The following is a 27336-nucleotide window of genomic DNA, read 5'->3' as shown; positions in this document are numbered from 1 at the left end:
CCATACCAACAATCCTCATTGAAAGAAAAGGGAAAAGAAAAATGGAAGCCACGATGTTGTGGTCCTTATCGTGTAGTGCGCCGCATCGGTGAAGTCGCCTACAAGTTGGAACTTCCAGAGGGGAGCCATATTCATAACTTTTTTCACATTTCCTTCCTGAAGAAAGCTGTAGGACAGAACATCATGGTACCTATAGACTTTTTGCCACTCAATGAAGAAGGAAAGCTCATATTAAAACTAGTAGAGATTATTGAAGTACGTGAGAAGACCCTACAGAACTGAACGGTGAAGGAATATTTGGTACACTGGAAACACTTGCCACTAGAGAACACAACCTGGGAAGGCGAGCACATTCTACAACATCCGGCATTGCATTTGCTTGAGGACAAGCAAATTTTGGGATGGGAGGATTGTAATATCCCCGTCATAAAATACATTATTAATCAAACTATTATTAATAGGCCAATTGATTTAATATATCTCGGACTCATTTTTGTTTTGTTTTTGTAGTTGTGTTGTCATCGGCTATTTTTGTACACTCTCGGAAAGTTTTCCCAAACGGGTATTTAAGCATGACTTGTAGGTAGTCTTTAGCTATGCAATTTGGATTATTTTCTCTATACTACAAATTCTTGTTGGAGTTCTCTGTTGTTCACAATTTTGGAAGTGAAAGATCTTCCCTATTTGGTTTATCCGATTTCAGTGGTATTTAACCCTCACCCTATTCTGTCACTCGTAACACTTCACTCGGATCTCGCAAATCGGAGAATCATCTTTTGGCATATATTAATTGAAGGATTATTCATATTCAAGTCTCTATGATTGTGTCTGGATTTCATCTAAATCTATTGTGTTTATGTATGAACAAGATTGCATTCATCGTTGTGGCTTAGATACCTAAACATGTAGCTTCCAGACATTCCCATACTACTTTCTCATTGCCCGTACAACCTTCATTCTTACCATTCACCCACACCTCCATACTTCTCTTCCATCCTCCATCTATCCACCCTACAGCCATCTTGGCTCATCTCCACCATATGCCCAACATAGACCACCATACAGCCCCATTTGATCACCATACGACCTTTTGAACTGTACACATTACTGCCTTCTTCCATCGTATGGCCAAAACATAACTTTTGTATGGCAATTCCTGTGTCTTCCACACTGTACAGTCCCTACCCTATACAATCTGTATGGCCATCAAGCTGGTCATCTCCAACCCTCTGCACTTGGGAACATTACAATGGTATCAAAGCTTCAATCTTGCCAACCTGTGGACAATGAATGAGATTTTATAGCCGAAAAAAAAAAAACTCATTCCAGTAATAGAATGGTTGCCAAACTCATGCCACTATTGAGAGAACTTGCGAGGAATCGAGCACAAATCAATGATACTCAACGACTCATGGAGGAAACTCTCAAGAAGTTGGCAGACAATAAAATATCTAGTGAACAAAATGGTCACAGTACGGACTCGGTGTCAGGTAAAGCAAACCCTCATCCAGCACGTTCTCGACCTTCCATGCCGTCTTTTCCACCATGGACAGAGGCACCACATGAAGGAAAGCAACCGACCTTTGAAGAAATGCAAGAACAACTAAGGGAAGATTGGAAGAATGCGAATTTGGTGGAAGATATATCCTACAAAGATTACGCAGATCTGAGAATGAGATACTTGAGAGGCCAAAACAGAGGATAATTTAACGATGATCTCAGGAGGAAGTTGAGTAAAGTAAATTTGTCTCCATTTGACGGATCCAGATCAATATCTATGCAAGCATGGGTAATGAAGGTCAATACTTACTTCCAGCTTAATCCCATGCCAGAAGAAGCAATTAAATTTGTGGCATTACATTTGGAGAGAGTAGCGCATGGTGGCATCACAACCCCATCACACTGGGGCATGATCAAATAAATACATATGTCGAATTCACTGAGAGATTGATAGATCGATTTGATGGTAAAGATCCGGAACTCAATTTCAAAGATCTGGTACAGCTGAGGCAAACTCGATCGGTCAACCAATACATTGCTTAATTTAAGAAACTCTCTATTTTGGTCACAGACATTTCTGAAAGAAGATAGATAGTGCTCTTCATGGACGGACTAACAGAACCATTGAAAGGTTGGGTAAAAGGGTTCAATCTTGTCACCCTTTGGAGGCCATTAAGAAGGCACAGAGTATGGCATCATCATCGGCGTCATCCTCTCGAAGTTACATTCCAAATCGCCGTTGTTTCGAAGGAATGAAGATAACAAACCTCCACCCAAGAAGCTATTGTTGGACGAAGCTACCAGACAAGAGCTCCAAAGGAAGAAACTATGTTTCAACTGCAAGGGATCTTGGGAACCTGGCCACAGATGCCTCGAAAAAGGAAAGATCCACTACATCGAGGTTCTGTCCGATGATGAAGACGAACAAGAAGAAATACCCTCCGAAAATAACCAACATCACGACAACACCAAAATGGTTAATTTGAACCGTACGGAAAGAATTGCACCATTGGTATGCACGGAGGAACTATTGCTCTTGCTAGTAGCCCGAGATGCACGATGTTTCCTATATGGTGAACCCTTCAAGGACAAGGGTATGGTGATGCTCGATAGCGGGGTCACTCTAAACTTCATCAACTCATTTCTAGCAAAACAAAGAGGTCTACTGACAAAGACGCATGCAAGATTCCAAGTCAAGGTTGCCGGAGGGACTCTTCTGCCCTGCACACACCTTGTTCCTCAACTAAGTATCACAATGGCGAATCACACGGTGACTGAGGATTTCTTCATAGTGGACCTTGATGATATGAAGGTTATTTTGGGCATACAATGGATGGAGACACTTAATGAATACACTCAGAGCTTCAAACTAATGGATTTCACTTTTGTTGCTAATGGAAAAAAGGTTGTTCTCCATGGAATGGAAAATGAGAGTCCGAAGGAAGTTTCCACACATCAATTGGAGGCAATTTTTCGACGTGATGACGTTGCTTGGGTTGCACATTGTTTTGTCTCGGCAGAACCTATAAAAGGGGAATGGATACCTCCCCAAGATGATGATCTCCAGAATATTTTGAGTGAACATGATAAAGTTTTTTTAGACATTCCTCCCAGCATACTGCCTCATCGAGGGTTTGAACATACTATCGTGTTGGAAGCTAAAGCCAAGCCGGTCATAACCACACCCTACCACCATCCCAAAAAATTCAAAGATGAGATCAAAAAGACGATTCGAGAACTACTGGAGAAAGGATGGATCCGACCCAATTCTAGCCCCTTCACATCATCAGTTGTATTGGTCAAAAAGGACGGGACAATGCGCATGTGTGTGGACTACCGTGCGTTGAACAAAAAATAAATAAAGAATAGATATCCCATTTCAAGGATAGATGAGTTGCTTGATGAATTACATGACACGGCCTATTTTTCAAAAATAGATCTTCGTTCTAGATACCATCAGATCCGCATGAAGGAGGAAGACGTGGAAAAGATGGCCTTTCGTTGTCACTATTGACATTTATGAGTTCCTAGTCATGCCATTCAGATTAATGAATGCACCTGCTACATTCCAATCATGCATGAATCGCATCTTCAACAAACAATTGCGTAAATACTTACTGGTATTTTTTGATAATAATCTTATTTATAACAGGACACGAGAAGAGCACCTAAAGCATTTGGATGAAGTCCTAAGGATCATGAATGATGAGTCTTTGTTCACCAAGCAATCCAAGTGTGAATTCAGTATAACAGTAATATTGTACCTGGGACATGTTGTCAATAAATATGGCGTTCAAATTCATCGAGAAGATTCAGGCTATCCTTAATCGGCCTCCCCCAAAATCACTCATGAAGTTGCGAGAATTTTTTGGACTATGCAGTTATTACCGGAGGTTTGTAAAGGGATTCTCTCAGCTCAATGCACCACTAACAGAATTGACAAGAAAGGGATCTTTCCATTGGAATGAAAAGGTGCAACTCACCTTTGATAAGCTCAAAGAGGCAATGAGCGCTTGTCCCATACTTGCATTACCTGATTTCACTCGACCATTCATTATAGAGTGTGATGCATCTGGAGAAGGCATTGGCGTGGTACTAATGCAAGATAGACACCCCATAGCCTATAAGAGCAAGAAGCTTACGCAAATAGAACACTTATATTCCATCTACGATGAAGAGATGTTGGCCATCATACATGCACTAACAAAGTTTCGACGGCATCTAGTGGGTGCCAACTTTGTCATTCGTACAGATCACAATAGTTTGAGATATTTTCTGGAGCAACGAGACCTGAATGAGAGACAACAAAAATGGGTAAGCAAGGTTCAAGATTTTGATTTTGATATTGAATATGTAAAAGGAAAGAACAATGCGGTTGCAGATGCTTTGTCCAGGAAACCCACTATCTACTTACTAACCCGAATTTCAGCTGAATATAAAGCACATTTGTTGGTAGAATATTCCAAAAACACATTTGCCTGTGAGCTAATGGATGGCAACACCCAGGATGATCGGTACAAAGTGGTGGATGACATCATTTACTTAAAGAATAGGATATTTTTAGTGTCGGAATCCAAATTGAAGTAGAAAATCTTGAAAGAGGTACACAACTCACCCTTCGCAGGACACTCAAGTTTCCTCAAAACTTACAGACGTCTCAAGGAGAGGTTTTCATGGAAAGGTCTTAAAGGAGACATACTGTAGTATGTAAGAAACTATGTGGTCCGCCAGCAGAACAAATCCTAACATACTCTACCTATCGAATTATTGCAACCTCTGCCAATTCTAGAACAAAAGTGGGAAAGTATATCAATGGATTTCATTACTAGACTTCCCAAGGTGAACAGAAAGGATTGTAATTCCGTGGTGGTTGACAAACTAATGAAATATGCACATTTCTTCGCCATCCCCTCAAACTTTCAGGTCGCATAGTGTAATAACCCCAATAGGTTATAACTTCTTCAAACACCAAAAATCTTTATACTTCAGTTGTTTGACATTTCGTCAAACACTTTGCAAGCAAGCTCTGATACTACTATAATAACCCTCCTCAAATCTGCCCTCAAAAAAATGCTGATGAAAGCTCAAAGAATTTCATCAAATAATTCACATGCAAGGGACGTATGACTGATATAGTATTTCAGCTAGCTTCAAATGACTTTTTCTTCAATTTGCATCAATGAGAATCTTGTGCTAGAAGACTACAATGGACTACACAATGACCTAACATAAGTGTGCTACTAATTTTGACAATATTCAGTGCATATATATGATCTAAGCATGAGAAATGAACACCTAAAGCCAACTGGCATTTTTACAAACAGTTGGTATGCAAACTAACTAGCTGATAAATAATGATATTAAATTGCTTAAATGACACCAGCAACTATTATCTTCTTAATTGCAATGAAAAATACAATGCTCATGAAATATGGCCAAGACTTTGGCATTTACATGGATGATAATACTGGTATAATGCACACTTACAGCTGAAAGCTTATAGCACCCTAAAAAGCAATACTAACAAAAGAACCTGCTCGTAGATGGTTGTAATAATTTCCTTCAATGTTGCCCCTTCTGCTTTTCTTTTTTCGAACTGCTTTTTCGGCCTGCTTTTTCGGACTGCTTTTTCATACCCGCTTTTTCAGCCTGCTTTTTCGGTTTCACTTTTTCGGGCTACTTTTTCGTATCCTCTTTTTCAGCCTGCTTTTTCGTATCTGCTTTTTCGGACTGCTACCATGTTGAATCTCAAGACCATATCTTTCAATGGCGTCAAGATTTCCAGCTTGAAGGGATTTCGTCCTTCAAACTATTGAGACATAATCTCCAGAAAATTCCCCAATTTCTTTGATATTTCCAAGCCTTCCTAAAAGAAGCTTTTCCATTTCTTTTATAGTGTTCTCACAAGGGCTCCATCCTTCGTTTTCTCAATGTGGGATAAAACATCACTCCCTTTTATGTAACTTATGTCTCCAATGTATTATAAAATAAAGGGGACTCTTTTAATTTAAATATTTTCCACAAACTATAGTCTATGCATTAATAAAGTTAAATATTTAAATTTAACTTTATAAAATAGCTTTATCAATGCATAAAAGATCTTATCAATGATAAACAAGTCTTCTTGCCGATTTTAAACAATTACCATCGACATACCGCTGCCACTGGATCTCCGACCATATCTAAGATGACTTACTATAAATAATAAGTATGCCCAAAGTTGCCTCAAAACCCCTCAGAAAGACCTGCAATTGAAACTATCTAGGCCAAATGGCCTCTAAATCCCTTTAATGTCCTAGTTAGCCTATGGGACAGTGAGAAAATAGGCTTATGACAACATCATGCTATGAATGCTAAAAGGGGGACATTACACACAGGTAGCCAATCTATTTTTTAGAAAAGTTTTTTGTCTAGATGGGTTACCCCAAAACATTTTCAGTGATCGGGATGGACGCTTTATCAGTATCTTCTGGACAGAACTGTTTCAACTGGCGGGGACAAAATTGTCGCCAAGTACTAGTTACCACCCTCAAAAAGATGGACAAATGGAGATTGTGAATAAGTGGCTCGAAGGTTACCTTCGAAACTATGTTTTGGCACAACAACGGTTGTGGGTCAAATAGATACACCTTGGGAATATTGTTACCATGGTTACCGGGAGACCCATCTCCCCCCTAAAAGTCGTGTCTCGGAGACCAAGAAGCGTCTCGGAGACTTTTTTCATGTCTCCAGAGACCTCAAAAAAGGTTGTAGACTTCATAACGAAGTCCTAAAGTCTCCCCGTCTCCTAATCCAAAAAGTGAAGTCTCTCTAAAGTCCCCTGATAAAATATAAATGTAAAATATAATATTAAATAATTTTATATATTTTAGCCCTCCTTTTAATGTTTTTAATGCAAAAATTAAGACCACCGACAATTTAAATGTTTAAATCATTTAAAATATTTTATTTAATAAATTAATAACTTTAAATGGTCTTAATGATTTGCCCCCGGTTGTACTGCCATCAAAGGAACCTGAGTTGGAGGGTGATGATTTTTTGGAGAGCGTGATAGCTGAAGACCTTGAGATGGATGATCACAACCTTGTGGAGTAGAAGACAGTACCATCAACATACTAATACTAGATATATTTATGTTTTTTGTTTATTGTACAAAGTGTTCATTTTTGTTTGCATATCAGTAATTCAGCATCAAACTATACTTTTTTGACTTTAAAATTTGAATATGTAATGATAATCTCAGTGATTATCAATCTAATATGATGTTGATCATATGCAATATTCGAAAAACAAATATGTCTATGAGATACAATATTGTGATCATGTGAGTTTTGAAATCTTTGACTCTATGAGTATATTTTTTTTTTTTATGTGACATTAGTATTATTATTTACTTTAGCCTTTTAGTCTTATAGTATTACTATTTTCAAATTTTGTATTTACTTTTAGTATTAGACTCTTTAAACTATTAAAAAAATAAAATTAAAAAAATTGCCATCTCCAAGTACCCCCGTCTCCTATTTGAAAAATTGCCATACCGGTACCAGTACCAGTAATGGAGACCTCGAAGTCTCCCCGTCTCCCGATGACCTTGATTGTTACAATACCACGTACCACATCCATCGAGATGGTACCATTCAAAGCTCTATACAAGTTCGAACCCCTTTCCTTCATCGACACAGTTCTAGGTGACAGTCGTGCACTGAGGGCGAGGGACTGGCTTCAGGAGGGATAGGACATCCGAAGATGCCTGAAAAAGAACTTACAACGGGCACAGAATCAACAAAAGATGTACGCCGATAGACACCGAATAGAGAGGAGTTTCGAAATAGGAGACTTGGTCTACCTTAGGCTCCAACCATACTGACAATCCTCATTGAAAGAAAAGGAAAAAGAAAAATTGAAGCCACAATTTTATGGCCCTTATCGTGTAGTGTGCCACATCGATGAAATCGCCTACGAGCTAGAACTTCCAAAGGGGAGTCATATTCATAACATTTTTCACGTTTCCTTCATGAAGAAAGGTGTGGGACAGAATGTCACGGTAGCTACAGAACTTCCACCGATCAATGAAGAAGGAAAGCTCATATTGGAACCGGCAAAGATTATTGAAGTACGTGAGAAGACCCTGCAGAACCGAATGGTGAAGGAATATCAATGTAAAAATCATCTTGTATTGTATGCGAGAAAGCCCTAAAAAAAATGTGCAAGCATAACTTTGATTGTGTAGTACCGATTTTGAGGAAAAGTGAATACGAAGAAACAATTGGAGCTGAAACTTTGATTGAGAGCAAACATGATAGTGCACATTAGAAGCTTTGACTGTATTTCTATCTATTACCTTTGATGCATGTTATTGTGTGTTTATAATAGAGCATAGTGAGCTAAGAAACAATTGGAGCCAAAGTTTTGACTGGGACCGATTGTGATAATACATAGATTGGAAGCTTTGACTGTAGCTTGTGTTATCATCTCAAATTCACGAAAATAGCTAGAATTTCCCTACTTTTGAAAATCTTTGAGCTCCAATGATAGAGGTTTTTCTCAGAAAATAGATTAAAATAAGGACTTAAAGCCAAACCAGTATGCTTTAATCAGCCTTTGAGTTAGTGTTGGTTTATCAATATCACCATTTCTAGCTATTAGATAGAAGTGTAGTTGGAGATTTAATATTGCCCATTACTTGCTCTATGGGTAAGTGGATTATTTACTAAAAGATAAGAGAAAAGATATTGGTAACACCCCTTACGAAATTTCTCAACTTCTTGCTTACCGTGAGTTGATCCAAGGAACAACGAGAAGAGGGAGCCTTTCCTTCAAGGTAGGAGAGACTTCGTCTTGTACGTTGTGGCTGGTTGTCCTATTTTGTGACTGAATTTGCACAAACTGCCGATTGCAAAAATATCCACTCAACAAGTCACCGAAGCAACATTACAGCCTAGAGGACTCTACTCATAGAAACTAAAATTTAACAACTAAACCAACCTAATTATCTAAACATACATATAATTTTCTGAACAAAACTACAGAAGGAATTACTGACAATTGCTGAGATGACGGTACAGAAACTTAATGATCAGGTGAAACAAAGAAATCCCACACAATTGTAAACAACCAAAATCTAACTACACTCACTAAAAGATCAATATGAATCAAAATCATGCAAACTAAGATTAGTATGAATGTATAAAGTTATAAACACTGAGATTACTTGATTTTGGTAAAAAATCATGCACAAACATTAATTATTAAACAAATGGTAAATATATATATACAAACTGTAAATTTAATCACCTAGAGGGAATTTCCCCATCCACCAAGCTTCCCAAGAAAGCCCCTTTCCTAGAAGAATGGAGTTGGACTCCCTCTAGACCCAAATGTTGTGTAGTGACTAAAAGTAGATTTTTATGATTGAACAAATTTATTTTTAGAAATAGACGTACAAAAACTTCCCCCTCCATGTAAAATGAATGAGAATATATCAAGAAGAGCAATCAATAAAAACTATTTAAAGTTAGATTCATTGTAGTTCTAATAACTAACCAGTTAGAACAATGTAAACTTGCTAAAAATAAACAAAAATCCATCTGGTTGTAACTCATAACAATCATCACAAAGAACAATCCACAACTAACTTGCTAAAATCTAAACAAGACTTCATGTGGATGTGACAATCAACCAACCAAAAGAATCTCTTCTTTTGCAAATAATATTTTGACTAAAAGTAAGATAACAGAAAATTAAGTCATCGTAGATGTAACTTCCAGAACAGCTTGCAAATTTTCTGTTACAGAACAGCTTCCAAAGAAGCCAGCAACTTGTGTAGTAAGTACAACATGTTCCATAGTAGCTACAGTTCAGAATCAGGACTGCATATACATGCACATAAAATTTTATAGTTTAAAAAGGCAAAAAAAGCAAGGACGTAGTCCTACACAGATCAGCTCAAAACAAGTGCAAAGACTCAAAATAAACATGAAATCATTAGTGCTGAGATTGTACATATAAATGCATAGATACTATTCCTACACCTCCCACATTCTATCATTGAGTGATCCATCAGCATCCTATTCAATTAGCATTGCCCTGAAATTGAACACCTTCAATTGCACATGTTGATTGCAAAGTTACAGTCCAAGCTTTTAGCTGCTCTTGAATTTTTGAAAACCACATTATATAAAATGTAGATGATTTACGACATAGAAACTAGTTGAAGATCATTTCTATTGGGGGCATGCAATTCCTCTTTCATGCATACAGGCTTCAAGAACACTGCCAAAACACAAATCCCAGCTCTTGAACAACAAAACTGTTAAAGAAACACGAAATTTACCATCTAAACTGTAATCAGAATCAGCAATTTTGCATTATTCAAGAACATGGAATTCTCTACATATTTACCTCCATAGAACCAAGTCCAATTTTTGGTTTGTAAGTTGGGTCTCTGAGAAATTTCAGATAATTAGCAAATTGTGATGCATAACAGGATCTCCCTCTGAAATGAGTTAGATTTGTGTCTACTTTCCTTGATTTAATATGTCCAAGATAGTAAATTTACCTCCATAGTTGCATCCTTAGAAATATTTCCAACTTGTGGTTTGTAAGTTATAACTTTGGGCAATTTCAGATCATCAGCAATACTGTGGTGCTCTACAGGCTTTCCCCTCAAAATAATTTCAAATTTTGGTTGTTTCCTTAGATAAAGAATGGAAACATAGACCTGCGAAGAGACACGAAAGCATACATTAGGTCTAGCAGGTTTTGTTTTCCAAAGCTTGATGTGCTAGTGCCATTTGTAAATAAAACAAAAATCAACATATCTTGGTGACTTAAGCAAAGCTCTGTGAACTAACACGCAATGAATAGCGTAGCCGATATGAAATACTGGATCGAAGCAATTTTAGTTTTTGAGAAGGTAGGGACTTTTCTGGCCTGCCTCCATCTCGCAACCGTATGTCCTGATAAATCATGGCAATAAAAATATTGAGAACAGAAATTGAGAAATGAAATTGTATGGTAAAGAAGCTCCAATACATTTCAACATTGACTGAATCAACTTATGAACCTAGCCAAGTTATACATAGAATCAATTATTCAAACCACTAAGATATTAATGTTGTATTTAGCATTAGAGACTTCTCATGCACGTGGTGGGACAAGCATTCAAAAAGGAAGACAACTCATCTGTGAATTTATGATGTAAGGGGCGACAGTTTACCATTACTTCAATTCAAATGCTTCAAGTTTTCACAAAGTATGTAGATAGAAATTTTAGTTATTAAGTTGCTCTACCATTCATGAAAACTCAGCAGTATTATATAACTCTAAATACAAAATTGATGTGGTGCTAGATGCATAAACAAATTGACATTTAGCCAAACAAATATTTGATAAATATTTCCGTGTATTGTGTGCTTAATCTACTGAAAGAGACAGATATGCAGGTATTACAGAGAAGGATTGTGTTGATCCCACCCTTATTTGATATTCACAGGAAGACCTCATCTAATCATGCATGTTCTTTAATTTGATACAACTCTTGTGCTACCATTTCTTCATGATCTAGTATGAAATGATTTAATAAATCCAAAGTCCAATTTGGGACCAGGAGTGTAAGAGCCTTGGCTGGCTAACACTAACAATGCTGAAAGATATGTATTTTTTTTGTTTTGGAATGTTTTACAATTTTTTTGTTTTTTCAGAATATATGATCCTTTTTTTATTGTTTCAAATATAAGAAATGCTGACTAAACAACAACCACTGATAACACCAACCAAATTTACTATTCCAGAATTGTTGCTTGCATTAATGTTTTTGCAAACTATTACACCAATTTCAGAATGAAAGAATATAAATTGATGAAGAACCTGATAATGTAGTTGGCAACCAAGTTCAGGCGTGCAGCCCAATCACAACCCCATGTCACCTTTCCTGCAGTCCTTTAACATTGCTCACAGCAGCAATGATGCAGCAGCAGACATTAACATCACCCAGTATGATGCTGCCTTAAACAGGAAGTTGCAGCCTTAAAATTCTACGCCTAGCCAATACTCAAAAATGGTCTCACAATCAACTTGAACGCAGCAAACAAGGAAATGATCACAGCCTATCAGACAGGCTTCCAACAGCAATTAAAGTGATCAGTAATCAGTAATAATGGGATGCCAACAGGGTAGAATGAATTCCACAAGTAACTTCAGACTTCAATGATAATATCTCAGAATTAACCCCTTGATATGAACACCAAATCTCAGTCCAAAACACCAATTCAATTTCAGAATCAAACTCACACACAAATCGCAGCATATATGAGCATCTCAAAGTGACACTTGGTTCTAGAAATTGCAGTTAATTTCACCTCCCAATGTGCCTTGCCACACCACACCAAATTGTAGATTGCTAACAAATTTTATTTACCTCCAAACAACAGCTTTTAACAGATTTGAAGGCTAGATACCAGGCGTCCAACTACTGTATGATTCGCAGCACTATTAATTCCCAATAATGGCATTGATTGCAGTGCAATGTTCCTGTTATAAAATAAATCATTAATCAAACTATTGTTAATAGGCCGATTGATTTAATATATCTCGGACCCATTTTATTTTTATTTCCATAGTTTGTATCGCCGTCGGCTATGTTTGTACACCCTCGGAAAGTTTTCCCCAACAGGTATTTAAGCATGGCTTGTAGGTTGTCTTTAAGCATGCGATTTGGATTATTTCTCAGTACTGCGAATTTCCGTTGGGATTCTCTGTTGTTCGCCATTTCAAAAGTGAAAGATCTTCCCTACTTGGATCTCTCAGTTCGATGGGATTCAACCCTCGCCCTATTCCGTTGTGTACATCTCAGCTCGGATCTGGCAAATTGGATCATTATTACTATTTTCAAGTATTATTCTAGAATATCGCTGTCTGGATATCATTTGGAACTATCTTTGTTTGTGTATTAATAAGATTGCATTCACAGAAGGTGGTTTAATTTCCCAATCTCAAGCACCTTTCCGTACGGCCATCAAATCATCACAGTGATTCATTCCCCTTGACCTTACGGCCTACTTATCATACCGTACAGCCAAGTTGGTAGCCATCTTCACTATACGGGCTGACTTCCTGCCTATCGTACAGCCACCTAGCTGGTACACTCTCCACCGTATGGCACATATACATGTCCACCATACACCTCTTCCACTGACCGTACGGCCTCATCATAGATACCGTTCAGCCCCCTCTATACCCTCCGTACGACCTCAACCTAGACATCCCACGGCCGGTTCAGTAGCACTGCACAACCAGACTGTACCGTACGGCCAATTCCAAAAGCAGTGTACGGCCATCTGAGATGCCTTACCCTCTCCATACCACACCCTTCGACCACTTGACTGGAACAGAACTAGGATACAGTGAAAGTTTGTATTCTCTGGGATTGGAACACTATAGTGGTATCAGAGTGCTTCAATCCTGCCAGCCTGTGAACAGTGAATGAGAGTTTATTGCCGGATGAGAAGAAGGACACATTCGATTGAAAGAATGGCTACCGAACCGAAACCGACAGCTGCCGAACTCATAGCACTACTAAGAGAACTTGCCAGGAATCAAGCACAGATCACTAATACTCACCGACTCATGGAAGAGACTCTCAAACAATTGGCAAACAATAAAATATCCGAAAAACAAAATGGTCACAGAGTGGACTCGGTGTCGGGTAAATCAAACCCTCATCCAACATGCTCTCAACCTTCCATGTTGTCTTTTCCCCCATGGACGGAAGCACCACACAGAAGGAAACAACCAACCTTTGAAGAGATGCAAGAACAATTGAGAGAAGACTAGAAAAATGTGAATTTTGAGGAAGATATATCCTACAAAGATTACGTGGATCTAAGAATGAGATTTTCAGGAGGCAGAAACCGAGGATATTTTAATGATGATCTCAGAAGAAAGTTGAGTAAAGTAAATCTGTCTCCATTTGACAGATCCGGATCCATATCTGCGCAAGCGTGGGTAACGAAGGCCAATACTTACTTCCAACTTAATCCCATGCTAGAAGAGGAAGCGATTAAATTTGCCACGCTGCACTTGGAGGGAGTTGCGCATGAATGGTGGCATCACAGCACCATCACATTGGGGCATGATTAAATAAATACTTATGTGGAATTCACTAAGAGATTGATAGATCAATTTGATGGTAAAGATCCGGAACTCAATTTCAAAGATTTGGTACAACTGAGACAAATTGGACCGGTTGACCAATACATTGCAAAATTTTAGAAACTCTCTGTTTTGGTCACGGACATTTCTGAAAGAAGACGGATAGTGCTCTTCATAGACAGACTCACAGAACCACTAAAAGGTTGGGTAAAGGGGTTCAATCCTACCACCCTATCGGAGGCCATTAAGAAGGCACAAAGTATGGCATCATCATCAACATCATCCTCGCAAAGTTACTCACATTCCAAACCGCCGATGCTTCCGAGGGACAGAGATAATAAGCCTCTGCCCAAAAAGCCATCGTTGGACGAAGCTACCAAACAGGAGCTCTGAAGGAAGAAACTATGTTTCAATTACAACGGACCTTGGGAACTGGGCCACAGATGCCTTGGAAAAGGGAAGACCCATTACATTGAGGTCGCGTCCGACGATGAGGATGAACAAGAAGAAATACCCATCAAAGACAACCAACATCACGACGACACCAACACAGTTAGACTGAACCGCACGAAAAGAATTGCAGCATTAGTACGTCACAGTGGAACTATCGCTCGAGCCAATAACCTGAGGTGCACAGTTTTTCGTGTATGGGGAACCCTTCAAGGACAAAGGGTTATGGTGATGCTCGACAGGAGAGCAACTCTAAATTTCATAAACTCGTCTCTAATGAAGCAAAGAGGTCTACCTACAGAGACACGAGCAGAATTTCAGATCAAGGTTGCCGAAGGGACTCTTCTACCTTGCACACACCTTCCTCAACTAAGTATCACAATGGAAAATCACACGGTGACCGAAGATTTCTTCATAGTGGATCTTGATGATATGGAAGTTATCCTAGGCATACAATGGATGGAGACACTTGATGAATACACTCAGAGTTTCAAATGGATGGACTTCACTTTTCTTGTCGATGGAAAGAAGGTTGTTCTCCATGGAATGGCAAATGAAGGTTCCAAGGAAGTTTCTGCACATCGGATCGAGGCAATTTTTCGGCGTGATGACATTGCGTGAGCTGCACATTGTTTTGTCTCGGCGGAACCTATAAAAGGGCAATGGACACCTCCCCAGGATAATGATCTCCAGAAAATTTTGCGCAACCATGATAAAGTTTTTATAGACATTCCCCTGGGCATACCACTGCATTGAGGATTTGAACATACTATCAAATTGGAAGCAGGAGCCAAGCCATTCATAACCACACCGTACCACCATTCCAAGAAATTAAAAGATGAGACCGAAAAGATGATTCAAGAACTGCTAGAGAAAGGATGGACCGTCCCAGTTCTAGCCCTTTCGCGTCATCAGTAGTATTGGTCAAAAAGAAGGATGGGACAATGAGCATGTGTGTGGACTACCATGCGTTGAACAAAAAAACAATGAAGAATAGATATCCCATTCCAAGGATAGATGAGTTGCTGAATGTAATGTCCCCATCCAAGGTTGCCTCCCACTATGAAACAATAAAAACCTTCAATGATGCAATAACCCTCTCTAGTGTATATATGACTGCACTCCACACTAGTTATTACTTTTTTCTTTGAACTATCATGATCCTTGAAATCAAATCTTTAAAAAACTGATTATATTATTCTCATGAATCATCTTATGACATAGCTCCCATATAAATAAAATATTTGATACACTTCTACAAGTGTTTCTATGTCCAAAATCCTTTATAATTTCTCTCACAAGTCTGCTATAGAGTTTGCCTTCGACTTCTCTTTGTAGTTTTCTTCAAATTCTACCCAAAGGTCTTAATCTAATCTTGTGGATATATTTGTGATATACCCTTTTTTCCCTTTGATAATTAAAAGAATCTTTTATTTCTAATATGTTTTGATGCCTAATGCCTGGTTGAACAGCCTTGATGAATGAGCTTGATCAGTTTGCTGATTGGATGTATGGAATCTCTTTAGTGATATGAATCACGTTCATCTTTGCATTTACAACTGAAGTCTTCATAAAGTTCTACATATCGATGCTGCAAGTGTTTTGATTGGATCAGAATTACTAATTGTGCATCACATTGTTTTATAGCCTCAATGTATGACTGTTGTATGTCTCTTCCTGAGACTTGTCACTTCATGTTTTTAATAATATGAATATGTTGTATCATATCAGTTCTAGTGAATGTGTTTGCTGTGTCTATACAAACATACATACAGTATGAAATCTCTCATGTATTTGATAAAACATTAGTCCCTTTTCAATTCTGTTCACTGCGTTAATTTCTATTATTTGCTTGATGCTGTAATGACCTGGGCTGATGTGCTTCTCAGACTGCTCCGTCCAGTTCATGATTGGCACTAAGTCTTTAATATGAATCTCCCGTTGAAAACCTCGCATACTTATGAAAAGTATTTTGATTGTCTTCATATATTTTCTTCTTCCGTATATCTTCTGCTAGTGCTTAATCATTTTATATTTCTCTGTTAATGAATTCTGTTAATGCTTTTCACTGTGATATAAGGTTTTTCTCAAACTTAGTATCAATGTCACTGAGTTTTATAGTTATTCAATTCTAAGTATCTTCTATGGATTTGGATGCTCTTTCGGATTTTAATACTATGCATTGATTGGATACCGACTGATATTTTATATTCCAACCCTCTCCTATTCTTTCCCATCTATCTGCGCTGTTCATTCTACACGTCTGCCATTATTTTTATAGTTCCCTTCCTAAGCTATGGTAATGGTTGTCCATTCTTAGAACTTCTAAATAGCCGGAAATACTAAATAATTATGTAGTCAGCATAAATCCCTTCACGCCTCATATTGGTTGCTGACTAGATATTCTCCATTTTTGTATTCTCCTTCCGTCTGGTGTCCGACTGTGTACCTGACCTCTTCTCCTTCCATCCATGCTAATTGCTTGTATAGTAGTATGCAGATGTGCTTTTAAAAAAGAAATTCCTCTTTCCTCTCCTTCATCGATGGTGGCTACTCCTCTCTTTCTTTCCCTGCCTGTTCTCCGTCCTCTCCTTCATTAATACTATCACTCATGTATATATGCGTGAAAGAGAATAGTCGTGACTATTGATATCAATTCAATGTATTTATATTTTAATATTGGTTTGTTATTACATTGAAATATTTATACAGATCTTACATATGCTTATATTTCAATCATAATAAATATAATTGTATGATATGAGTTATTTATATTATTTAATCAAATATGATAATTAATATATTGATAATATATTTCAATAATATAATTTCATTTATTCATTTATAAGATATTATATTATTATATTAATATAATATATTATGTTTGATTGATAATATTGATTATATTATAATTTATATTTGTCTATTAATATATTATATATGTGTGTGTGTTTTCTCAAGATTATTAATTATTATTAAATTCTATTCTACAATTGGGGGACATTACAGTTCGCCCTTCCCAAAATTGCTCGTCTTCAAGCAATGCACTATTTTCTCTCTTTGTGATTTTCTATGGCCCTATCATAACAATTTCAACTAGAATTAGATAGCTATAAATTTAAATATCACAAGACTAGATTTAAATTATTAAGAATAATTTTAGTGAAGGAACTTATCTCAATTTGTTGTAGCACTTGTGATTTGCCTCTTGCTAACTATTGCTTTCTTTTAGGATGTGTAAACCTTCAGAGATGTAGAATCTTTGTCTTAATTCCTTTCTAAGAATTTTAGCATTCATTAGAATGTCCTCTTAACTTCAACACTCACAGAGAATGCCCTTGATCCAACGTTGACAGAATGTCCTTTATCTTAACACTTGCTAAGAATGTTCATAATGCTCAATACTCCTTAAGAATATCCTTACTTTTTGACACTCATTGAGATTGTCCCTAATTCTTGGCACTCACTAAGAAACATATACTAGAATATATGAAAACATAAAGCATGCACAATATATATATATATATATATATATATATAAAATTAATGTATGAAGACACAATGCAGACACGAAGTATACACATTGATGCATGAAGACACGATGCAGACACAAAGCATACACATGTTAGACCTGCATCATATGTTAGTACTTCAAAAACTATGATAAGAATATATTCAATCTTGTAAGTCATTAACATATAAGATTCTAATTCCCAATTTAAACCCTTCTTAAGGAGAAGTTGTGATCAGATGCTTAGCTCCTGGGGGAGTGCTTCCCGGGGCTCTAATTAATAGAGCAGCTCTCCACTAAGCACCATCTTCTCACAATACTTCTCTTTAAGACCTTATGGATAATCAATCTTGATATATCCATCCTTCCTAGGAGGGAGTTATTCCTCAACCTAGGCCTTATGGATACCCACTCTGAGTAACCCTGTACTGGTCACTGTAGCCGACAAGACTGGAAATACAATGAGATTTCGGGCCGCCTGCACTTTCACTAACGATACAACTTGCACTATCCTTCTTTACTGTAATTTTGACTCTATGTATCCCAAACTATTTCAGAGAACTTGGAAATTTGCTTAAGCAATAATGTCAAACATTTGGTGACGTATCCTAATAGGGGACTGTAAGTTTTGGCAACACAAAGTCTGCTAGCAAATACTTAAATATTTGAATGGACAAAATTACATAACAGTCCAACGACTGTCTTCTAGGCTATGTCGACTATCACGTAGTTGGTATATTGAAGGAAACAAGCCGCAGGTGGGATGTAAAACATGAAAATCTACTCTCGTAGCTAAGCATCTTGTCCACGCTATAGGAAAGTTGACCTCTGATTTAATTCAGCATGGCCCTTGAATGCACGTGTAGACAAAAATCCCCTTTTCACCATTGCTGGAGTAACTCGTGAGTTCGCTGCATTTAACCCAGGCACGTTGCTTGGTTTACCTTTCTTGCAACCCGACACGACTTCTATTCTCTGCTAGCCGGTCGGTGTATAACCCGTGGAGCAGTATTTCATAGTCGTCCTCTTCAAATATTACTAGCGTAACCTTTTAAAGTCGTCTGGGCACGTAGAGTTGTGTGCTTAACTCTGCTACGCAACTAGTGAAGAAGCCCGTGTATTCACTTTCCTTCAACCCAATGGCTCATCCTCTTTCCAACCACGGATTAGTTGTTCCTTGTTAATTCACGAATCCGGCCACTCTTATTTCCTTGCTTCCGCTCGGTGGTAGAATCTGCAGCATCCGAGTCTGAGTTCGTGAGTCACAGTGGAGTCAAACTTCACACGCGGGTTGTAACTTAGCTGCTGTATATGGATTTCACTCATGCCCAATTCACCCTGCGAGTTCCACGTTTTGTTGTATGGGTCGTCTACTGTGATCCTTGTGGGTGAAGGCCTCTTCTCTACTTTCCAAACTCCCGTATCTCTCCCTTGGAGACTTTCAACTCAACGTTGGAAGTTCTGTACATAAACCCGACTGGAAGGAGAGTGTAACTGACCAATGTAACCGACCAAAATATTCCTCTTAATCTATAACATCACCGGCCATTAATCTGTGGGATTCACTGCACTAGAACTCATTTGCACTAAGCATAGCTTGGCATGACGTTGAAAAAATGATAGATTTCATCTTCATCTAATACTGCAACTTCAGTCTAACAAACAAAGCAACAGACTGGCATTAAAACTTCATCATTTAAGTTTTCACTTGTAGTTTCGGGCGATTTGTCATCGTTTCTTTTGAATTGTCCCTTTGATAAAAAATTTATTTTCTCACTTTCTCTTACTCCCTGCAGGCAGTCGTAATCTCTGGTTGTTCACAACTTTACAGTTGAGAACAAACATAGCCCTGTACTGAGTAAAATATTTTTCATGTCTTCCATTGCTTCTCCCTCTGCCTAATTACTTATCAACTGTTCCCTTAACACTCTATCGACTGTGTACTGCCCATGCCTGATATTCAAAATACTGTAGATAAGATTTATTGTAGAAGTAATCAACTTACTCATAATCCTTCTTCATTGCTGATTTATGCCTGTAGATTCCAATTCTTCTAAAACAAAGACTAGGGTGACGTCCAATCTCCTCTAGAAATTAAACTCGAGGGGTTTCGTCCTCGGAATTCAAACCAGTCACATTCAAGCAACCAGAATATGAAGTGCATTGATTTCATAAAATTCTTGTGTGTTGCGTGATTCCATAGGATGGCAAGATTCTTGGCTCTGATACCACTATAATATCCCTTTCCTTTCAAATATTTTCCAATAACCCTTGATAGAAATGTGCAGTTTTCAAGAGCAAACAGAAAAACAATACTTGATACAATTTCTAGAACTTTAATAGATTTATAACTAGCAGATTTGAATACAAGAAAACTCAAAAAAGTTCGTTTAGTTCCTTCAATGTTCAGAAATACATACATAAATCAGGAATTAACACAAATAGTTGCCAAGTAATGTTATTGTATTATACAACAGCAATACAATAACGTGCAACAATCCAAGTAATCCAATCTTATACACAGAAATAACAGTCAAATTGGAAATATAAATATAACTATAAAAAGGCTAGGTTTGCATCCAACCTTCAAAGATTCTTCAAGGGTTTGCGTCCTGGAAGAAATAACCAGCAACTATTTCCAGCTCCCAGATTAATATTTGTTTTGAAGGTTATATTCTTCACACATCCTCACGTGTGGAGCTTGTTGTACCTTTATTACTTTTCCCAATATGATGCACGCTCATTCAAGCAATGTGGGATAAAGCACATTTTTTATCCTTTGGTCACTTAAGTGAACATTGTACCTTTTTAAATAAAGTAACAAGTTAAATGAACTTTAATAGTCACTTAGTCAATAAATCTTATAATCATCAGGCATTAAAATAACTGACCAAATGAACTCTGATAAGCATGTGCAATAGCTCGTTGGAAAGCTCTCGGCGAGATGCTTCCAACCCAGCACTAAGGTACCGAAAATACTGAGCTCTGACTACTTACTAAAACTAGTAAGCATCTGGACAACCTACCAAAACTGCTCTGATGGATCTGGAACTGGAAATGTCTAGGCCAAATCTCAAACTGAACCCCATAAAGAACCTTTCCACCCCCGAAACCTAGACAAAGTGAACTGGCCACACAAAATTATAATGTCCCAGAAAAAGAGGACATTACACACCTTTCCGTACAGCCATCAAATCATCACAGTGATTCATTCCCCTTCACTGTATAGCCTACTTACCATACTGTACGGCCAAGTTGGTAGCCATTTCACTGTACGAGCTGACTTCTTGCCTATCATATGACCACAAGCCTTTCCTGTACGGCCACCTAGCTGGTACACTCTACACTATACAGCACATATACATGTCCACCGTACACCTCTTCCATTGACTGTACAGCCTCATCATAGATACCGTTCAGCCCCCTCTATACCCTCTGTACAACCTCAACCTAGACATCCCACGGCTGGTTCAATTGCACCGTACGGCCAAACTGTACCGTACGCCCAATTCCAAAAGCAGTGTACGACCATCTAAGACGCCTTACCCTCTTCATACCACACACCCTCTGACCACTTGACTGGAACAAAATTAGGATACAATGAAAGTTTGTGTTCTTCGGGATTAGAACACTACATGCAATAGAGAACAAACAATTCCAACCCCTAGCAGCCAATTGATCCTTTCTTGAATACACAACAGAAATAATACTTCACAAACCCTCCTTTCTAAGAACCCAAAAAGCGTATCACTATTAACCAAATTGGTATGAACATCACCAATTTGATTATCGGAAGAATTCAGTAGATGTACACAATTCACTGTGTGGTGCAACAGCTCAAAGTGCAAAATCAGAGATAGAGGAATCAGTCCTCTCACAAAACCATGATCAAACCCTCAAAAAACTTCACAATTAATAAAAATGCAATAGACAAGATGAATCTCTTTCCTTCATGAAGCCTCTTTTTATAATACAAAATGCAACTCAGTTTCTCCAATACTCTTTTCATTAAAGATGCTTCATCAATACGCCTTTAATTAGAAGATTTGATCTAATAATTTTAAATAAATAAGTATTAAGCTCATAGCTTCATGAAGACACTTTTCCCTTAAAAGGCTTTTTCAACATACCATCAAATTATAACACTTAAATGATAAAGTCATTTATGAAGATAGTCTTAATAAACAACTTATAATAGAGAGCTCCATTAATTTACCCAATCAATCATTGAAGAAGCCAAACACCTGATGCCTCAACTGCACTACTAGAAAAAGAAATTTCCCACAAATTACAATTGACTTACTATAAATAGTGAATCTCATTATTAGAGTCAAAAAGAAACTATCACAATCCCACACCCTATGACACTAGTCTCGTAGATTTTAGGACTTCCAAAGTGAATGCAAAAAAAAATCATCATGTTAGGACTCAAGGTTAAGACACCTTAATCCCAACCATAGTTTTCAGACTCGGACTTGGAGAGTACTCGGCAAGCCCAAAATTATCAAATTGGCAAAAACTCAAAGAAAACTCAACAAAAACTCGTAGAAAACTCAGCAACTTACTATTGTCCTTCATTTTGTCACCACAAAATGTAGGCAATAATGCAAAACCTTTTCAGCTTAGTTTAACATTTCTCTAAGATAGTTCATTATTTAATTGGCCAACATTGATCAATCAATCGACCCCAATTTGCATAGTGAATCATTTTACTGAAGGCTTTCGTCAAGTCCTTTTCGTTTTCCAATTTATTAAGCCTATGCTTGATTTTTGAAGCCTTCAATGTTCATTTTCACGTTTTTGAATGTGTTTAGTTTCTTTTAGTTTTTTGGTTTCGTCCAATCTCTTGCTTTCGGTTTTCCCTTTGATTTGGTATATCTTAGGGCTTAATAAGACTTGGCAATCAAAAGATATGATCATTTAAGTGCCCAAAAGATGTACTCTCTAGGTGCAATTGCATATTTAAAATATCATGTTATATTTTAATGTTGACATTCACTTTTTGAAAAATATAACATAAATTGACTTTATGTTATGTTTTTTAGTTACTTTATCACTTAAATATGTCACTTGGATGACTATAGAGCACTTTATGTTATATTTTCATGTTGAGTTGCTTTTAAAATTTTCACATAAGTGACTTTATTAACTATATAGTGGGTCTGGATCTGGTGAAAACAATATGGGGAGCAAAGTGGGTGTGATAAGTGGGAAAGACGGATTCAAAAATCCAGGAGGGAATGGGGCAGGATCGTCGGGATCTGGTGATCAGGTTGGGACAACTTTGGACTCTACAAAGGGGAAGGATCCCGATGAAGGTGGGACAACAAAGGTCCAGGGTGGGTCCCAGGCCTGTTGTTTTCCTAGCAAAAAAGTGGTCCAATTTATTTGGTACTCAAGCAGGCAGGTAAGTCCTCCTTTCCACCAGTTAAGAATATTTCTTCTGATGAGCAAGGTACGTTACCATTGGAAATCCCAGATCAAATCATAGATAGAAATATTTCTAGAATGCATTCAACTCTGGTGGGAAGGTTTTTAGGAGCCAGGCCCAATATTGAGGTCGTTCGTGCCTTTGTTTGAAGGAAGTGGGTTTTGAAAGGCCAGGTGGACATCGCTACTATGGCTAAAGGATGTTTATCCTTTAGCTTTTCCTATGAAGAAGATTAACGTGAGATTCTATGCAATGGTCCTGGGTTGTGGGTAAACATACCTTGATACTGCATAAATGTTCACCAAATATGAACTCTCATGATGAATCTATGATTCAAGCACCCGTATGGATTAGATTGCCAAGGTTATCTCTAGAGTTTTGGGTGGAGGATGTGTTTCAAAGAATTACTAATGTTTTTGGTCACTAGTACATTTGCACTTGTTTTTCTACCATAATTTTCGACCGAAGTTATGATTTCATCTTTTTTCGTTTTCATCCCCGCAATGGTCGAAAATTTCCAAAGTCATAACAAAAAAAAAAATTTCGCATATGCTTAGAAAGGACATAGCAGCAACCCTCTTCGTCATCACTCTGTGAAATGGCTTTCAATGATGGAGTTAATATGATGAGGTTTATCGGCCCTATTTGAATGAAGACTCTTATTCTAACACCCTGTGCGAAATAGCTTTCAATGATGGAGATTAGGGCAACCAATGCAATGGACGATGTGATGAACCGCTTGTTGCTCTCACTCTCATCGGCCACAGATCTAAGCTTCTTCAATGCTTTCAAAAGACATGATTTCGAAGCAATCTGCATCGAGCGGAAGCCAGGGCGTAGAAATTCACTGGACTCCTGCAGAGGAGTTGAGAATGCACCAGTATTGGGTGAGATGGCGTAGTGTGTGGTTTGGTGTGAGCTTGGTGTTTTGATGGGGTTTCTTTGTGAGAGGGCAGGTGTTGTTCCCCATTGCGAACATCCACTTCTCAATGCTCTGCCTATCGTAGGTCACAGCAGTGTAGAGTGTGACGGGGTCATTCATTCATGAGTTCATGTCTGCTGTCAAACAAGCTTATGGAGAGAAAGTTCTTATCCAGGTCAGCCCCTGCTTTTAATTGAATCTCTTCCTTGATATTTCTTTTTCAAATTGGGATAATAATACGGTTTAAGTTCTACTTTTCCCAGAAGTAATTGATAGTGAATACCAAACACAATTTTCTGTAACCATTGCATTTTCAAATAATACCTAGTTTACCATGTTTAGATGTTTAAGAAAACAATGTATGCAGAGTATATGTTAGTACATTCTGTGACAACATCAGAACATCAATTCTATTATGCTATTTATAGATGTAGTGAGGAAAATCTAAGGAAGCTGAAGAAAAGTGTGCCCTTGTAACAGTTTGAAGACTTTGCTAATCACAATGCATTTACCTTGCTGGAGAAGTATTCTTCAACTCACCTTGTCTTTAATGATGATATCCAAGTATGTCCAAAGTGCTCTATGTTCTAATTGTCAAAATGTGAGAATGATTTGCCTGCTTTTTCTTATTTCATGTTTTTTTATGATGATTAAGTAAACTTTGTGTCAAGTGAATATGACATTTTTGGATCTTTCCAGATATGTCACTAGAATGCCTCTCAACTGTCAGGAGACATATCCCAATAAAACATGCAGGTACACTTAAAAGTTAAAAGACAGATTGAAAAGCAAACAAAAACAGACAAATACCTATTTTAAAAACCATCCTATGCTCCACCAAGAACCTTTCATACACAAAAGAGTGCAGTTTCTTCCCAATAAAAAAGAGAAAATGAAGGTTTTTGGGGATAATTTGTAGGAAAATTGGGAAGAACCAACTAATTTTATTTTTATTTTTTAAATGGTTCCCCATCCCTATACCTGCACTCATACCCAAATTTCCCAAAGACTATTTGTTTTATTTTACCTATAATTTGCATACCTCCAGAACATTATGATGAGAATGTTTAATAATCTGGAGATTTGTAATATTGTTATGTAAAACATAGCAGGTTAATTTTAGACCTAATTAACCCCTCTTATAGCAACAATGCTATTTGCATTTTACAGGGGACAGCTACAGTGGTTCTTTCAGGTCTTGTCACATCATTGAAACTGACTGGTGGGAGGTTGTCTGATCATAAGTTCCTGTTTCTTGGAGCTGGAGAGGTAAGCAGAAGACACAGTAAAAAATATCTGTGTCAATACATCAAATTCATTGCCAAATTTAAAAAATATTCAACGGATGAAGGACCTATAGACACTGTGCTGGGGTAGTGAAAGATTGCCTATTTCTCAAACACTTTCAAATGAAAAGATGCTATAATTCTCAATCAAATGCTAGAGTGTTATAGGGGATGCTATCTTACAGTAGTCACTGCAGGGTGAGGGATGATCACCTAAATTTTTATTGTTAGCAAATTTTGGCAAGAAGAAACCTTTACTCCCAATAATTGATGATCCAAGGTTTGGAATGGTTATGCTCCTTTTCTCTCTCAGCCATGGTCAATGGAAGTGGTGAATTATTTCAAAACAAAAAATTGAAATATCAACTTTGGAGTCCATGATCCTAGAACCTGGCCCCATCAGGCTACTGTATCAGACTATCCCAATGTATCAGACTAGAAGATTAATGTGCATGGAAAGTTGTTTTCATTGACTTCTCGACATGGTTATTATGGTCTAGGGACTGTGAAAAGTGCAAACTTTATATTTCATTATGCTAAGTTTCTCTATGCTGTCTATTTGAGGAATAAAAACTTATGATGAAGTTGCATTTGCTTGCAAGCAAAATAATTGGTCCTCTGTTATATCATAGTATTTTTAGAGCTTACATATCATTGCCATTTTCTTGTTTGGAATTCAAGATATTTTGCTGGAGCTTAGAAATTTTTTATTTCTGTAACTAAATTGCATTCTTTTCTAGCCTCTTTTGAAACTAATCACTGTGAAAATGTGCAGGCAGGGACAGGTATTGTAGAGCTTATTGCACTAGAAATAGCCAAAGAGGTATTGCAGGATAGCTACATTTAATAAATTTTCTTCATATGGCATTTCACTGTCATATTGATGTTGAGGTAACCGCTTTCTATTGTATCTATGGGTTTGACATATAATTGCTTCATTTCAGAAAAAAATCTCATTGAATGAAGCTCGCAAGAAGATATGGCTGGTGGACTCTAGGTCTCTCTTAGTCTGTTCTCATACCCTCCTTCCAAATGCCTTTGGATGCATGCACACATAAAAATAAATTGTCTATGATCTTAATTAGTTTACTACACAAATTTTTTTGGTATCATATAAAACTATCAATTTGAAGAGTTAATTAATTTGTCTTCTTGTGTTGAAAGGTTAAATATCTGCCAACATAAAAGAATCATTAGAAGTGAATCAATCATTTTACAGTCTTGCTGGAGTTATAGGGGCTCATTGCAAAGTCTAGAATGGAGTCCCTTCAACACTTCAAAAAGCCTTGGACACATGAGCATGAATACTGTAACAGGTTGCCTGCATTCCATAGGTACCCAATTCATGTTCTACAATATTTCTTTTCTTCATGATTGTTTCAACTAATTTCAAAGGAGCAAGATTGACTCCCTATTGTTACTAGAGTTTGGATCATTGCAGTTTTTACTTATAGAGCTGTTGAAATGATTAGGATAGTATTTCTTGATGGTCTTAAAAAATGAAACTCCTAATTTTACAAGGTTGGGTCTTGTTTCAGGTCTTTACTCGAGACTATCAGCTAGGCCTAAATATATTAACTACAAG

General features: G+C 37.5%; 1 protein-coding gene across 1 annotated transcript in view; it reads right to left on the bottom strand.

The window, feature by feature from the left end:
- LOC149528355 (protein MICRORCHIDIA 2-like) overlaps positions 1-27336 on the bottom strand; it is a 313301-nt gene that overhangs the window by 151201 nt on the left and 134764 nt on the right. The window contains exons 11-12 of the mRNA XM_089811551.1: positions 10854-10958; positions 10559-10720 (exon numbers count right to left, since the gene is read on the bottom strand). Of these exons, the coding sequence (XP_089667677.1) occupies positions 10559-10720; positions 10854-10958 (267 nt within the window). The remainder of the gene's footprint in view (positions 1-10558; positions 10721-10853; positions 10959-27336) is intronic.

The sequence above is a fragment of the Cupressus sempervirens genome, chromosome 11 (assembly GCF_028749045.1).
Source record: "Cupressus sempervirens isolate cs-2001-9-10 chromosome 11, ASM2874904v1, whole genome shotgun sequence".
Classification (NCBI taxonomy): Eukaryota; Viridiplantae; Streptophyta; class Pinopsida; order Cupressales; family Cupressaceae; genus Cupressus; species Cupressus sempervirens.
Note: the sequence above shows the minus strand (reverse complement) of the source record. Positions and strands in the feature narration are given on the sequence as shown.